Below are 17,939 nucleotides of genomic sequence, written 5' to 3' on the forward strand. Positions count from 1 at the left end.
CCCTCCCTCCCTTCCTTCCTTCCTTCCTTCCTCCCTTCCTTCCTTCCCTTCTTTCTTTTGATTGAAAGTATTTTTTTTTTTACAATATCTTCTGATCTTGGTTTCCCTCCCACATCTCCTCTCTCGTGGAGTGGACCTTAAATCCATAGTGGATGCTCACACCTACAGTGTTTGTGCAACTATTGCACCAGTGTATTGTGCATCAGCCTGCTTTCTTATACAACTCAGAGCATCTGCTCAGAATGGGCATCACCACAGTGGGCTGGGATTTCCCATAGTAATCATTAATAAAAAAAAATATGCCCCATAGACTTGCCTATAGGCTAATCCTATAGAGCCATCATTTCAATTGAAATCTCCCAGATAGTTCTGGGTTTGCATCAAGCTGCAAAAGCACTAAACCAGGACAAGAAGTTAGATAAAGAGTCACTTGAAAATAGCAGTGAGGAACAGTTGGATGATCCTGATATATAAAAGAAGGAGAGAAGGCTTCTGCTTGAGAAAGCTACAGTGTTTGTGCAAATGGGTCTCTTTTGGCTAAGGAAAAGTTCAAAGAAAGGTAATCTATAAGGGAATTTGCTTCTTACCATTCAGGGCTGTCAGATGCCACAGTAGAATGGCTTTTTGAGAGTCTAGAGAAAGTGTATACTCGTGTTGGAAGTTCTGAGAAGGAATGAGGTAGTTTGGGGTAGAGTCTCTGTCTAGCAGGTACAAGGCCCTGGTTTCTGTTTCCAGTCCTGCAAAAATTAAAAAGCAAACACAAAATAAACTTCAGGTCAAAGTGGGGTGATATTCATAATGGTAATGGGCAACTAAGGAAGCCTTTGCCTTGGAATAGGCCTAAGAATCAAGATGGCGTCAGTGATCTCAGAGGTAAGATGGAGGTATGAGAGTAAGGTGTAGATGGGAGAAGTCTGTCACACCAGAGTATCAGGAATGGGGCAACAGGAAAGTGTGGCTGATGGGTTAGTTCTGCTGACACCTTAATTGCTAACCTGTGATCCTGAGCACTGAAGTGTAATCATGAACTGTTTGGAAGCTTTGACTAACCAGCCTTTCCTGTGCCTGCTACTAACTTGTGTTTGGCTGGGAATACATAGAGATGTTTAGTACATAAGCATATGTACATACACTCACACTCATACAAACATTTCTCTCATCGGCAATGCTTTATAGAATGAATGTGTGAATTTCAATTTCAGACACATCTTATTTGGCTTCTGTTTTGAAGCATAGTTTTGAATAAGGTCTGAGCTTAGATAGTCTAAAAGTGGCAATGGTTGTTCCTAGGTTATTAATCTCTTTCTAATGCATTTGTTCAGTAGTTTTAACAGGAAGTTTAAATCAAAGTTTTCTTCCTTATGTCAGCATGATCTTTTGAATCACTGTAGGTTAAGAAAAGAAAGAAATGAAGAACGTGTGAAGAATTTTGTGCAAGAAGAAGCTGTCAGGTTCCTTTGGAATGAGGTAAACCCTACTGCCGATTCCTCTAGTATCTGTGAACAGAGAACATTTCTAGTCAGTGAGACCAAAGTTTTTTTTTTTTTTAATTTTTTATTGTTTCTTTGATAGTTTCACATCAGGAACCCCAATCCCACTCGTCTCATCCCCTAGTATCTGCCTGTGGTCCTTCCAAAATAAAAAGCACACAAACAACAACAACAAACCAAAAAACAAAACAAAGCATACAAAACATCTTGTGGAAGCTATAGTGTGTCACAGTGTGTTCCACAGTGTGCCCCCTCTGTCCACACATCTTTACTTGCGTCGGGGTCCAGCTTTGACACAGGATCAGAGTTCTCAACTGGAAGCAGGGATATCTGGAAGGCTCATAATAAACATACACAGACTATTTTTTTTGAGTACAAGCTGACAGGCAATTTTTTAAGGCTTAAAGTTTCTCTCTCTTTCTTCTCTCTCACTCTCTGCTTTCTTTCTCTCTCGCTCATTTGCTCACAGCTTGAGGCTGCACACACTCTGCATTCTCCTGAGCACTCTGCTTTTCTCCTGTGTGCTTTTTTCTCTGAACTCCCACACTCCTACACACACATCTCAAACACAACTCTTCACACACATCTCACATACACTTCATGCACACACTACTCACACACACACTCTCCGTGCACACCTCACATTCCCTCTTCACCCACTCTTTGTATGTTCTTCTCATGCTCGCTCGCTCATTCACTAGCCTTTTTCTTGCCCCAGTCTTTTACTGATACTCCAAAGACATTGTATAATCATTGCCAAATCAAATTCAAAAGAGTAACCACATCCCACGAAGAATTAAGAATTACAATTTGTTCCTCAAAGTTTCAAACTTCCCTATTCCCAGGCCTGTAGCCAAAATAATAATAATTGCAAACTTATCATTATTTAAACTTTAACTTTTATAAACCTATTATACTTCAGAGCTCAGAGCTCTGAGGTCAGCTACTTGCATTTTCTTGTGAAGTTCTAATGATAAATGACATGGGCAAAGCTGCCAGGCAGTGGTCATAAAGAGTCAAGTTAACCCTTAACTCAGTAGTTCCGCTAGCTTTCTGCTTCTGTACATTGCACACAGTGACTCTCCTAAGAGTCCCAGTGTTTTGACAAAGTTAGTGTTTAAAATATATAATTGTATGCTTTCTATACTTGCTTATTTAGGAACCACTCTTAAATGTTATGCAAAACTTATTTCATAACTTCAATAGTTTTTTTTTCTTTTCTTGGGATCCTAGTGTTGACTCTATTTCATTTTCTAATAATTTTTAAACTTTCTTGGCAAGTCAAGCATTAATCTGGAACTACCATTGTGCAGTTTCCAAGATGAGAACACTCAACATGCACCTGGGTCATTAGGACTGTGCTGTGCTGTGCCCCATGTCTCAATTTTTAATATTTTAAGAATCATTACATCAAGGAACATCTAGTTTCACAGAATTCACCAGAGCAGAAGGAGAAAGAAGTAAGAAAGCCGGATATAATAGAATAATTATGTACACCAAGGCCAACTGAAAAGCAGTCACACACAAATGAAATCTATACAGCCATGGGCTACTGAAATGTCTCCATCCCTGCCTACTGTGGGCAGTCCCTAATTTCAAATGGCAGGTTCCCTGGAGGGATGTGTCTCTTGCTGCTCAGGGTCCCAGATGCCATCCTCTTTACAAGGAGCTGCCCTGGGCTTCTGAGATGTCTCCATCCTGGCCTTCTGCTGACAGTCCCTGTCATTTTATGCTGTCCCCAACACATTTGCAAATGTTTATTGCAGTGCATTATTAGTCTGGTTTGAGTTCTCTGGCTTCTGGGACACCATCAATATTGTTTCCTCACCGGGACACCTCTTGGATTATCTGTTTGTCACCCTGTGTCATGGGGATCCAGCAGGTTGGGGTTAATAGGTGGCCCTTTCATGCACCCCAACAGTTCTCAGATGATGAAGATTTTGGACTGGGCCAACTCGAAGCTCTGGATCTGGGCCTGTGTGGTAGCTGAGCTGGTCAGCATCCTGGCTCTCCTTTAGCCAAAGCACCAGGGTTATTCTCCAGCATTGCTTTATCTAGGCCACCCAATGGCTCGACTTGGTTAGCTTTCATGTTCTCATGCTCTCTGGCTGGCTCACTGGTACTCATGCCTCCAGAGCCAGCTCCACTGTGCTGCCTAGTCAAGGCACAGGGCATACTCTCCCAAGTGCTGCAGCCAGTGAGGGTCTGGGTCAGCTCTTCTGCACTCTTTCCCTGGGTGTGGGTGGGTCTCCTGTGTTTCCTCCACCAGGCCTAGCACTACTGTCCTGACCAGGCAAGGGACAGGGCCTGTTCTGCTTTCCTGAGCGCTTCAACCATACTCCAGCCAGTGAGGGATAGGGTCAGGTCACCCTCTGTCATGACCCAGCAGGTGGAGGAGTGGGGGGTGAGGAAGCTGGAGGGCATCATACCTACAGCACCTCAAGACAGGGGTGAGGCAAGCTCTCACTTGTCTTTGTCCTCGGGGCTGGATCACCTGCCAGAGTCCTTGTCCAGGAGTTTAGTAACCTGGATGGAAATGTAGAATCAGCAAAAAGAAAGACTCTGACCACTGGTTGACGTTCAAGTAATTGGCCCTGAAGAGTGCCACCTGTCTTTATTTATACAGACTTTTAGAGCACTCAAACATGCACTTTCAGCTGGGCAGTGGTGGCTTACGCCTTTAATCCTAGCACTTGGGAGGCAAAGGCAGGCGGATTTTTGAGTTTGAGGCCAGCCTGGTCTACAGAGTGAGTTCCAGGATAGCCAGGGCTACACAGAGAAACCCTGTCTCGGAAAAAAACAAAAAACAAAAAACGAAAACCCCATGCGCTTTCAGACTTTTCTTTAATTTTTCTTTAATTATCCAAGAATCTCAACAAGTGTTTATTTATTAAAATTCATTTTAAGTTTCCCTTATTTCCTTGTGGTCAGTGATTAGCCTTTTTCCATATCTAAGGAGTATAGTATTATAATCCAAATGATGATGTCATAGCTAAGCACCTGAATATTGTAAGCCAAATGATTTAAATATCGCATTGCAAGGCAAATGATTATATCTAGCCAGGCATATCCAGTGTGAATTGTGCACAGGCTGGCAGCAGAGATGCAGTTTCTTTTTTCTTTTTTTCTTTTGTTTTTTTGAGACAGGGTTTCTCTGTGGAGTTCTGGCTGTCCTGGAACTCACTCTGTAGACCAGGCTGGCCTCAAACTCAGAAATCCACCTGCCTCTGCCTCCCAAGTGCTGGGATTAAAGGCGTGCGCCACCACCGCCCGGCAGACATGCAGTTTCAAAGTAAAAGACAATTAGAATCCAAACAAACTTTTTTTTTTTTTAAAGAGGGTGAGGGAAGAATTTAATTAGAACTAAAAATATTATTAAATGAAGCTGCTGGATTCAAAAATCAACATACAAAATTTGTGTTTCTATGTTCTAACAAATCATCTATCTGAAAAGGAAACCAAAAAAAAATGCCATTATAATGTCACCAAAAGGGATAAAATAATTAGAATAAATTTAACCAAAAGGTAAAATGCTTATATACTGAAAACTACAAAATAGAAATGACAAAAGATACAGAAACCTTCCTACCACACAGGCCTTACACAGCCAATCAGAGAAGTTCAGTCCACAATCATCAAGGCAGGAGCATGGCAGCATCCAAGCAGGCATGGTGCAGGAATTGCTGAAAGTTCTATATCTTCATCTGAAGGCTGCTAGCAGAAAATCACATTCAAGCAGCTAGGATGAGGGTCTTAAAGCCCACACCCCCAGGGGACACATCTACTCCAACAAAGCCACACCTATTTCAACAGGGCCACATCTTCTAATAGTGCCACTCCCTGGGACGAGCATATACAAGCTATCACAGTGTCCATCTGTAATCCAGTTCTAAGAGGCAGAGCTAGAGGATCCCCAAGCAAGCTGACCAGCAGACTGGTGAGCTGGTGATACAACTAAGAGACCCTGCTTCAGTTAATATGGAGGACAATAAAGGAAAGCATCCAACATTAACTTTTGACCTCAACAAGTATGTCCATGAGCAAGAGAAAGAGAGAGAGAGAGAGAGAGAGAGAGAGAGAGAGAGAGAGAGAGGCCTAAATATGTATTACTGATGATGAAGCCAATCATGTCATCAATCTTTCATATCTATCTAATGTATGGCTGCAATTCCATGGCATTCTAGAAAAGACAAAACTATGCAGACACTAAGAAAGGTCAGGGTATGTAAGGCCAGGCAGGGAAGAGGAAAAAACAGGCTGCATGCAGAGGACTTGTGTGTCTACTTGGAGAGTGCTCCAAACAAACTTTTGTATTTTTATCACCTTCTGATTCAACATGCTTGCAATGTATTTTAAGTTGTCTTTATGCCATAATCTGTCTAGTTTTACAGTATGGTCCTACTGTATACAACTTTTCTATGAAGAGTAGAAACTAACAATTAATACCTTCCCATCAACTTGTACTGTTCCCCTTGCCTAAGGCAAAGATGAATCTATCCAAGTTATATTTCTTTTAAGAGGTAGCACATTTTACTTACTAACTTATCCTATGGATGGACTAATTTGTCCTGAGAATGAACTGTTGACCTTTAGGTTCTATCTTCTTTCTCTCTTTTTAAAAATTGGATATTTTATTTACTACATTTTAGATGTTATTCCCTTTCCCCATTCCCTGTCCCCTCCCCCACTCCCAAGGCCCCTATCCCATCCCCCCCTCCTTTTTGCTTTTATACCATTTTAACTACATGTGAGTATTAAGATCAGTTTTAGGTTGAGGAACTAGCAATACAATAGATGCAAATAGTCAAGGAGCAAGCAAGACAATAAACACAAATAGTCAAAGAACAAGCAAGGCAATAAGCAAAATTCCGTGAACACTCCCATGATCACTGTTTCTAAGGGCTTATCAGGATGACCAAAATATCTGAGCCAACTTTCTTGTCCTAGCCCAAAGTCATTTTCATGCCTGAAGCCTACTTCTTTGTTCTAGCCTAAGATTTTGAGTCCTGCCTGAAATTACTTTTTTGTTCTAGCCTGTCAGAATTCTGCCTGAAGCCTACTTCCTTGTCCTTGGCCAATGTCATATTCCTTCCAAGCAGCCCATTTCCTTGTCCTTGGCCCATGTCATATTCCTGCCAAGCAGCCCCCAAATCTCCCCCTTTTTTATTTCATAAACAAGACTGAGCCTGTCTTAGGTCATTCTGACAAGAATGCCTTCCTTACTCATCATGGAATATACATTATCCAAAGCAATGCACTCATGTCTTAGGTTGGTAAGGCTCTGTGAGGATCTTACCCACCCTTGGCTTGCCAGCCTGTTAATTTAATAACTCTGTCTGGGGGTCCATTTTCAGGTTCAATCCATGTACTTTGGCTGCCAAATGTTGATGTTGTTAAAGACAAGCTTTAACACAAGGGGCAGGAGTAAAAGTATTCCCAGGACAAAAAGGGAACAATCAATCTGTATATGCCATTTTTGATGCTTGACCAAAATGGAAATACTGACCTCAGGCCATGGATAATTTTATTGGCATTATCTGCAGCATCAAAGCTCAGCAGAGCAGCATTCTTTAAATTCATAAACTCACTATGCAAAGTTAAAACATCCAGATAGGTGTTAGAATTATGCCAAATACCCTGCAAATGTCTTTAAACTTTTTCCTAGTTATAATGACTATCATTGTAAATTTTAGAAGTAACACAACTCCATTGGTATTTGGCATGACACTCAAGATGGCTCCTTACTCTTAAGCTCTGAACCTCTTTCCAATAAATAGGATAAAGAGCATCAATCCTATATTCCAATGCCTATCTAAATCCTCTTGTATACTCAACACACTAGTAACATTTTTTTTTCTAAATGATTAAGAAAAGTAGCTGTCTTCTTGTGTCAAAGCAATTGCAGAAGTGCTAGCAATTAATGTAATTAAAGCTGTTATACCAGCAATAATCAAGCCCACTACCCTTTTGCTTCTGCGTAAAGCCTAGCTCACTTCTTCCAGTACTTGCAAGCTTTTTCTTTCTTCTTCAGAAAACCAAGGTTCTATAATACTCAGGGCAATAAGACAAAAGCTGGCTGATAGATCCCCGTAACAGACATGCCATGTTTCAACACACTAACACAATTAGAAAGTGTACAATCAATGCAATTTATAATAAATACTGTAGAAGAAATAAAAGTCATTTTAACTTGACAATTAAAAGAGCCTTAAAACATGCACTAACACTTGTTTGAAATCCAGATCCTGTCCCAACTTTATCTCTTGCTAACATAACATCATAGAAAACTGCAGCTAACTTCCAAATATGTCTCTGAAAATGTCCAGAACCAGACTTCCAAATGAAGACTGATATTTCTAATATTGGATTGATTTCTAGACCAGTACATGATTGAGTCTGAATAACTGGTCCCATTTAAGAAAAATACAAGAGCCCTTATAACTTCTCTTTTTGATTCTCTGTCCCACAAGGTCTAAAAACTTGAGGCAAGGCAGCTTGTCCCATCTTGGGTATAGGCAAGCAAAGGTGGGTCAGGAACATATGTCCAATACAGCTTCCCACTAACGTTGTCAGGACACTCAGCAAGCTCACAGGTCAGCATCATTCTTTGTCAGCCTGTCTCACCAATCACTCTGGCAGCCACCATGATCCTGGGCATGTTAGTGCTCCTGGGAGTCAAGCCTCTTGAGTTTTGGGGGATTGGGCGCAGAGCTGATGCTCAAGGCCTGCTCAGGGCACTGGCACAGACTGGAAGGAACCCGTGCCACTGTCGGGGAGTCTCTATGTTCTTTTAATAGGTTTAAACTTTCCCTCTCTTCCGTATATTGGTAGGCTTAAGTCCTCAGAAGTAATTGATATTTCCAAAGCCTTTCCTATTTCCTCATACATCAGTTTTTGAGACCATCCAATAAGGCATCCTTTATAAAGGCCTTGATCAATCATGTCTTTACTTAACTTTTTATGTAAGCAGGAATCATAGCCCCCCTCTCCAGAGGATTGACACAGTTGTTCTGGATATCATTCCCACTGGTCCTTGCCAAGTGGGAGAGAAGTTCCAAGGGCCTTGCCTCCAGGAGGGCATCTCCAGGACGTTCATGCACCTTTCACAGGAAAGACAACCTGGCTCCCACTACTCACCCATGCCCTCTCCACCAGGACCAGCAAGTGTGCTGCCCCGTTGAGGTGCAGGGCCTGCTCTCCTGAGTGCTGCAGCCTGCGAGGGGCAGAGACTGAAGTCATTTTAAGCCTTTGGTTTTATTAGTACAGAATTTAGCATCAACTTGGTTTTAAAACAGTAGTTCTCAACCTGTGGGATTAAATAATCTCCCCTTGAGGATTAAATAACCTATTCACAGAGGTTGTATATAAGCTATCCTGCATATCAGAATTTACATTATGATTTATAACAGTAGCAAAATTACTGTTATGAATTAACAAAGAAAATAATTTTATGGTTGTCACCACAACCATATTAAAAATTAAAGGGAGAGTAGTCAAAGTGAAACTAAAACATCTCTGTTTGGCTTTCTCCTCTCCCCAGCTGTCTAGTTCATTTTATTTTATTTTATCTTATTCTATTTTTGAACTAAGTTCTCATGTGGTCCAGGCTAGTCATAAACTCACTCTAGCTAAAGATGACCTTGAACTCCTGATCTTCCTGCCTGCATCCCACAAGTGGTGGGGTTACAGGTGTGCCCCATTACAACTGATTTATGTAGTGCTGGGGTTCCTCATGCACGCTAGGCAAGCGCTATACCAGCTGAGCTATACCCCTAGTATTACTTTCTTGCTTGCAATTAAAAAAAAAAATTCTGTGTATGGCTGTTTTGCCTGCGTGTATGTATGTGACGTATGTGTGTACAGTGCCCTTGGGGTCAGGAGTGTGGAAGCCTGCACCTGGAGGTACAGACAGTTGTGACCTGCTTCGTGGATGTCGGGCACTGAGCCCTTTCCTACCCTTGCTTGCTTTTTTGTTGTTACTGTGTTTGTTTGCTTGTTTTGTTTGTTTTGTGAGACAGGGTTTCTCTGTGTAGCCCTGGCTGTCTGGAACTCACTCCATAGACCAGGCTGATCTCAAACCCACAAAGACCTGCCTTGCTTCTGCCTCCCAAGTGCTGGCATTGAAGGCATGTGCCACCACCACTCAGCTTGCAATTTTTATAGTAAAAATTTGAAATGACTTTTATAACTTTAAGATATAAAGGGTCATATTGTTAAGAACTTGGGACATTTTTAGTCATTTTAGAAAGTTATAAATAATGCAGTTTAAAATAATTGGAAATCCTATGTCTGCATCTATTTCTAAAATAGACTGATTTTAGAAGATCCACTTAGACTCACAGGTGCTAATCGACCCTTATCGACTAGATGTTGGTCTATATTTTGCACATTATCGACCCTTTAGTTAGTGAGACAGATGCTGCCGTACTTCTCCAGTGAAGCAGGAGAACTGCTACGGCCTTCCTCTCGTGCTGGGGATTGCCCTTTGCTACCAAGGACACAAAACACTGTGCCTGCCCAATTAGGCTGGGGGTCAGCCTTGTGAAGAGGTTAGTGGAGAAATGAATGCAGGCAATTGCATGAATTCTGGGGGGAAAAAGCTCCAGACATTTTAAAAAGACAGGATACTTACTTTATACTAAAACTGTATCTCCTGGTTTACAGGTAAGATCTCTACAAGCTTGGCAACAGACAGTGGAGCAGCGTCTAGTTTCCTGGCATACTGATGTGCCTCCTATATCAAGTACTCTGGTGTCACCTAAGCCTCCGTTATCTCCACAACATCAGGACCCCTCTTCCGATCGGAATTCGGATTGGTTCATTGCTGAGGATGAAGCTCCCCAAGGGAAGTCAGTGCCGGACTTTCCCGACTCTGGTTTTCACTCCTCCCTGGCAGAACAAGTTCACTGTTTGCAGGATTCTTTGGATTTTGAAAAAAGTTTGGTAGAAAGCAGCGAAAACTCCGTGTTGGGGAATTCTGCTGACACAGTTAAATGTGTTAAAGACCCAGACTCAGAGGCCACAGCTGAGGAGCACAGTGACTGCAGTAAGGAAGGCTCAGTCAGTGAGCAGGACAACACCCTGCTCCAACAGTATTTAACTTCGGTCCAGCAGCTGGATGACGCTGCGGAGATGGCAGATTCTGCCGATGTGGCAGGAGACAATAAGTGTCACCTAGCTTGTTCTCCGGAAAGGTTAGATGCCTCCTCTGACAGTGAGACTCAGAGAGTATCTCCTACTTTTCAGGAGGAAATTAGTCAGATGTCAGAGAATTGTAAGTTAAACGAAGAAGCCCAAGGGCAGCCTCCGGAATGTGACGCTTCATTTCAGGTGCTGCATGTGGGTGTCACTGTGTAACCTGTCTGATTAACTGGGAAGCAGAAATTCACTTCGATTTTCTTAATGTTCTCAGTTTCTTTTGCAGGGGAGCAACCCTTTCCCCCGTTTTGTTATTCTTTATATACAACCTGTACTCTTGTCCCACACTTTTGAGATACTAGCTACTGAACTACATCTTCATCTTCATTGTACTACTGTACTAAACAATATTGATATTAAAAGGCATATGCACTTTATTTCTTAATAATTACACCAATAATGTTTCCTTTACATCCGTACTGCCTTTCAGAAACAGTTTCTTGAAGTAGCTTGGTTATTTTAATAGGAGAACTTGGTTCTTAACTACATGACGAGGGGTATATCATGTGAGGGGTGATGAGGATGAGGGTTATGGACAACTGAGATTTCCCAGGCAGTCTCCTTGGGCTAAAACCTTGGTTTTTCACACTGAGTTAAGGAAAGCCTTCTGATATAGGAACACTTAGGGAGAATAAGGTTTAGTGTGTGTGTGTGTGTGTGTGTGTGTGTGTGTGTATATGTGTGTGTGTGCTGACAGTTAAACCCTTAGCCTTGAGAATGCTAAGCATGGGCTCTGCCACTGAACTGTTCACCTAACTCCTAGATTATAAGTTTTAAGTGGGGTGATTAAATTGCCTCATGACAAACTTTAGCTAATTTGTGGATCAGTTCTGAAGTGAAGTGTTCCATACAGGATTAAAATCAAGCTTACTTGGGCAAGGATATTTCTCTTTGATATGGAGGAAGGAGACATGAGAGGTATTCACTTGGAATCATGCTGTTCAAATCTCTCTTTTTATTACATACTTTTTTTAGGCTGTTGACATTTATGTGCCAATATTTGGGAAGAAATAGATTGTAAGAAATCAATATGTATTCATCATTATGTTCTTGCTTTTATATACTTCACCAGAAGAGCCAAAGGTACATTTTGTGTGTGTGTTTGTATGTGTGTGTGTGTGACTGTGGACCAGATCTATGGCCCTGTGCATGCTAGGTAAGTTCTGTACCACGGAGCTGTGTCTCAGTCCTTATTTCACTCATGACCTTTGTCCCATAGTGAAGAACATTTAAAATCCTGATAGACTGGAAATGATTTTTTTTCTAAAGGATTTTTTTTTTATCTAATCTCTGAAAAGTACCCCATTTGGAGGACAATTTACTGGTGACTAAGAAAAAATAAATTAAGCTGGGCCTAGTGGCGCATGCCTTTAATCCCAGTACTTGGGAAGCAGAGGCAGGTAGCTCCCGATGAGTTCAGTGACAACCTGGTTTACTAGTGAGTTCTAGGTCAGCCAGGGCTACATGTGAGATCCTGTCTCAAAAAAAAAAAAAAAAACACAAAAAAACCCCAACAAAACAGTAAAAGCAGCAGTAGTAACAACAATAATAGAAAAGAAAAAAAGAAAAGAAAATAATAAAAATTATCTTCAGGAATAATAATATTGTGCTTGAATGTGAAGATCTGTCAATCAAAGGTGACATTTAGGAACTTGGCATTATATCTATTAGAATTTAGAATGTTCTGCTATCATTAAATAGCACAGCCCAGATCTGATTGTTCCAACTGTGGACAAGCAACTGTTTCAAATTCTGGCAATATTCTGATCTCTAAACTTAGGCGCTAATATCACCCATTTATTCTGTTAAAGCCATTAGCGCCCCTTTAATTGAAAGTATATAAAACAAAAGTTTTGGTCCTTCCAAAATAGAATTGAGGACCACATGGTACTTGCTGAGAGGATCATTTCTACGTTATGGCGAGCTGTGCTTGCTTGCTTAGTTCGTAAATATGTAGCACTCAGGTTGAGGAGGCTTCCATTTCATTCTCAGAAATCCAGAATCCTTTGAAAAGGACATGTTTTCTATGTTTTATAAACATGACAACAGTCTTGACTTCAAACTATTTTCTCTAGTATAGACATGTAATATTGAATGCTTGATGGATAAAAACTGAAAATTTAACTCTGAATAATAATTACCTTTTATAATTTTGCATTTCTTTTTAAAATATTTGTGTGTGTGTATGTGAGGGAGTATCTGTGTGTGTGTGTGTATGTGTGTGTGATAGTGTCTGTGTGAGTATGTGAGAATATATGTGTGTATGTGTGAGAGTTGTGTGTATGTGTGCAGTGTATATGTATAAGAGAGTGTGTATGTGTGAGAGATTGTATGTGTACACGTGAGAGCTTGTGTGTGTGTATGTTTATATGTGAAAGTGTGTGTTGGTATGTGTGAGAATTTGTGTGTGTATGTGTGCAAGGGAGAGTGTTCATGCATGCGAATGTGCCCCCTGGAGGAAGCCAGAAGTGGGCGTCTGCTCCCTCGAACCTGGAGTTAGAGGTGTTTGTGAGCCGTCCTTCAAGCCCACCTTTCATTTGTTTTTCAATAGGTGATAAGGAATTTTCTTATTTTTCTATTTTTATAGTTAAATGCCTCATTTGCTGCCCACAGTTAGAGAAAAGCATCCCACTGCGGTGGCACCAAAACCGTGTCACGGCACATTAACTTCAGAAAAGTGGCTGCCTCGCCATGGTTGAGCTTCCCTGAGTGCCGTTCTGGTAGCCGCTTCTTCCTTTACTTAAGTAATCGCAGATACAACCATTTCATATGATAGGCACCGTCAGCAGAACTTACTGTTCTTTTGTCTGTTTTTCTAGTCTGAAAATGGCATTCAACGCATCTTTGTGAAAAAACTTGGCAGATATGATAATTGTTCGTATTCTGCTTTACCTCTCTTTGATTTTTGCTAGGCTTTAGAAGTATGGGAATGGGAAGTAGCCTGCTTTGAGCTGCAGAGAATCTTGAATGTAGGTAAAAATGCAATACGCTAGAACGTAGGAAAACTAAGGCAGAGACTTAACGTATATTTATTGGTTTATATAATTTAAAGGTAACTTATGTAACTCAGGAATAGTAATTTATGTGACTCTGGATTATTTGTCTGGCTGGAAAGAGAACAGACCAGGGAGTCTGGAGAGTTGAACTTTGATCTTGGCTTTTTTTGATTGGAGAGATTTTGTTCAGTTGTGTTGTTTTGACTCAGATAAATTCTCTTTTTTATGGAGTATTTGATTATCAGTTGGAATTACTGCAGAAGCATAAACTCATACCATATAGACAGGCAGTGGTGGCGCATGCCTTTAATCTCAGTGTGTGGGAAGCAGATGCAAGAGAATCTCTGAGTTTGAGACCAGCCTGGTCTACACAGAGAATCCCTGTCTCAAAAAACCAAACAACCAAACCAAACCAACCAAAACCCTCCAAGCCCCCTTACCCCCAAAACATCATACCCTGTGAGAATCAGAAAGAATCTTGAGATTATCTATTGCCATTACTATTGTCGTTTTTATTATCACTGTTATTATTACACAATGCAGGAGAGGTGCTGGCCTTATGGCGGGGACTGACTCCATTTTGAAGAAGAAACAGAAACCTAGGGATGATAACCAGCTTGTCTTGAGGTTGTAGTAGTCAGCAGTAAACTGAAAACAGGTTTGTGTGTTTCAAGCTTTCCATACACCTTCTCTGTTAATCTTTACAGTAGTGAGTAAGTTGCTGCATTTTAAAGAGGAAAAACAGCTTTTAAGAGGGGTCCTTTGGCCAGGCAATGGTGGCGCACGCCTTTAACCCCAGCACTTGGGAGGCAGAGGCAGGCAGATTTCTGAGTTAGAGGCGAGCCTGGTCTACAGAGTGGGTTCCAGGACAGCCAGGGCTATACAGAGAAACCCTGTCTTGAAAACAAACAAACAAACAAACAAACAAACCAAAAAAACAAAAACAAAAGAAAAAAGAAAAATAGGGGTCCATTAATGGCAGAGTTGTAGCAAACAGCTAAATTTTTCGGAACCTTGAATGAGTGTTCTCAAAAAAAAAAAAAATGGGACTAAAGTTTGTTTAAAGTTTCTTAAAAGTTTGTTGGTATAGAGCAATAATAGCAGCAGGGAATGGCAGTGCACACATGTATTTTTGTTTTTGTTTGTTTGTTTTTTGAGACATGGTTCTGTAGACCAGGCTAGCCTCCACCTCGGATATTTGCCTGCCTCTGCCTCCCAAGTGCTGGAACTAAAGGCATGCAGCACCATAGCCCAGCAGTAATACACACTTGTATCACTTGTAGTCACAGTACTTGGGATGTCAAGGTAGGAGGATCTAGGAGTTCAAGGCCACCTTCAGCTACATAGTGAGATTCAGGCTAGCCTATGCTACCTGGGAATCTGAATCCAAAAACAGCAATAGTAAAGTTAAAACTTTAGGAAAGAATCACTGTATCTTAATCATTTATTTGATGACAACTAGTCTTATAAGATTGCCAAAGTAGATAAAACTTTCTCAAGAAATACTGAATTTGATGTTTCATGTTGCCTTTTATAGAGGAGCAGATGGTAAGAATTTTACTCTCCCAGTGTGAAAAAGATCTAATCATGACAGCTGACTGTATTCAAGTAGTTTGCTCTTATATGTCTAACTACATAGGACACTATAGCATGCATGTTTTTGAAAATGTTTGGCTACATAGTTGTTTATTTGTAAATAACTTTGTTCTTTAATTATATGGTGCTGTTCCTGAGTGTATGTTTCCCCTAGATTTATTTGAGGTTAATTTTAAATACATAAGCATCATAATAGCACACTCTTCTGAATAGCATACTCTTCTGTTACCTAAGTAGGGCAAGTCTTCTACTTTTCATAAATGCTTTCAGGAAGATACAGCTTTAAATATTATATTATCTCTCCTTGTAATTTTTACATAAAATATTAAGGTTGGATTTATAACAATAATATATATTTTTCCTGAAATAGGAAGGGGAAATACAGTCATTGGATTAGTTCTCATTCATAAAGAAAAAAAGAGTCTCAGTTACATGGTTGTTTAATGTATATTCTTATTTTGCTACATCTGTGTTAAAAGAAGTTTATTGCAGTTATGTTTTAAACTTTAAATTCATAGTACTTTTATTTTTTTGAAACAAGGTCTCTCTAAAAAGCCCTGGTTGTCCTGGAACTCGATATGTAGACCAGGATGGCCTAGAACTCACAGAGATACTGTTCGCTTCTTCATCCTGAGTGCTGAGATTAAAGGCATGCACCACTGTGCCCAGCCATGGTACCCTTATTCTTGAAGTGAAGCAGAAGTAGTTTGTAAGGAACATTTTAAATTTTTTCTTTTTTTGAGATGAGGATCTTATTATGTTGTCTAACTCCTGGCTTCAAATGATGCTCCTGCCTCAGCCTTCCAGAGTAGTTGAGCCTATTGGCATAGAAACATTTAAATTGTAAATTTTAATATTAAAGCCTATTGTGCCATATTACAGTTAAAAATCAAGTAAACAAGGTGATTCTCAGAGCCCTGGAGAGAGATCGATCATCATCTTTTTAGGGTGAGGTACTTCTTATTGTTAATGGGTAGAAATCACACTGAATTTTAATTCTTTTATTACTTCTAGTGGATAGAATTACTCCTTAGAGTGGCCTTGTTAATATATTTCTTTGGATGTTTTGTAATAATTTGTGTGTGTGTATGTGTGTGTGTGTGGTGCTGGCATTCTAGACAAGCACTGTACCACTTAACTGCATTGCAGCCCTGTGTTCCAGAATATCACTGATGTTGGCAATAAGAGTTTAAAAATAATTTGGTTTTGCACTATTTCTTGATTTTTTTTTGTAAATGTTAGTATAAACAGAGTAAGACTTAGGTGGCCGAAGTCTGTTTTATGAAGGCTTACTGTTTTATATTGTACTCTTCGTTTGTTTTTGAGTCTGTCTAATTTTAAATAAAAGCTTTACACATTTAGGTGTGATCTCTGGTTATTTCAGTGATCAGTAGCCACGGTTATTACTCATTGTGCTCACGGTTAATCGGTAGGTAAAGTTCAGAACAATTTTACTTCAGAAAATTCATATACAAAAAGCATGAGACTCTGTTCCAAAGCATTGTCCTTTCTCCACAAAGGAAGCATGGGGATTTTACCCAAGGGACTCTACGTATTCATCTGAAGGTGAGTTCATTTAGAAGCACACTCAGTTAAGAAGTAGATTCATGCCTGGTGGTGGTGGTGGTACACGCCTTTAATCCCAGCACTGGGGAGGCAGAGGCAGGAGGATCTCTGAGTTCAAGGCCAGCCTGGCCTACAGAGTGAGTTCCAGGGCAGCCAGGGCTACACAGAGACCCTGTATCCAAATCAAACCAAACCCAACCCAACCCAACCCAACCCAACCCAAACCAAACCGAAGAACATTCCTGAACACTATCAGTTTAAAGTCATAATGATGGACATATTATTTTAGGTGTGCTTAGCTCTAGGTCATGTTACAATGATGGACAGAAATGCCTCTGGACAAGATCAGCCTGTGCTATAAAGGTCTTTTTTTTTTTTTTTTTTGGGTTTTCGAGACAGAGTTTCTCTGTGTAGCCCTGGCTGTCCTGGAACTCACTCTGTAGACCAGGCTGGCCTCGAACTCAGAAATCCGCTTGCCTCTGCCTCCCAAGTGCTGGGATTAAAGGTGTGTGCCACCACTGCCTGTCGATAAAGTTTTATAGACAGTTTTTAGATGGTGGTTTTAGTGTTGTTTGCCTTTTTAAAGATTTAGTTTTACTTGTATATGGGTGTCTAGTTTGCATGTGTGTCTGCCCATCACATGTGTGTGCTTATGGAGGCCAGAAGAGGGTATTGGAGTTACAAATAGTGTGAAACACCGTGTGTGGGGGTGCCGGAAACTCACCATAAAGTTTTAGCTGAGACTAAAGGCATGGGTATGTTGAAGGTGTATTAACTCGGGCCTTTGCCTCTGAAGGTGCCTGCCTTCCATACTCATGAACAGATGACCTTTGGCTGGTGATACTTGATTCTTTCTGCACCCAGCACATGCCTACATTTATGTGATCATGACAGGCTATGCCTGGCACTTCATACTCTTCCCTTCCCCTTCCCCTTTCCCTTCCCCTTCCCCGTCCCCGTCCCCGGCCCCGTCCCCTTCTCCTTCCCCTTCCCTTTCCTTCCCTTTTGTCTTCTTCTTTTTTTTTTTTTACAAATCTTTTTATTGATTCTTTGTGAATTTCATATCATGCACACCAGTCCCACTCATCTCCCC

General features: G+C 40.7%; 1 protein-coding gene across 1 annotated transcript in view; it reads left to right on the forward strand.

The window, feature by feature from the left end:
• Positions 1 to 12,207, forward strand: part of Cep97 (centrosomal protein 97) — a 33,720-nt gene extending 21,513 nt beyond the window's left edge. Inside the window, exons 10-11 of the mRNA XM_028760263.1 lie at positions 1,392 to 1,467; positions 10,155 to 12,207. Of these exons, the coding sequence (XP_028616096.1) occupies positions 1,392 to 1,467; positions 10,155 to 10,847 (769 nt within the window). The 3' untranslated portion in view covers positions 10,848 to 12,207. The remainder of the gene's footprint in view (positions 1 to 1,391; positions 1,468 to 10,154) is intronic.
• The last annotated feature ends 5,732 nt before the right edge of the window (positions 12,208 to 17,939 follow it).

This window comes from Grammomys surdaster, unplaced genomic scaffold (genome assembly GCF_004785775.1).
Source record: "Grammomys surdaster isolate TR1022 unplaced genomic scaffold, NIH_TR_1.0 126398, whole genome shotgun sequence".
Classification (NCBI taxonomy): Eukaryota; Metazoa; Chordata; class Mammalia; order Rodentia; family Muridae; genus Grammomys; species Grammomys surdaster.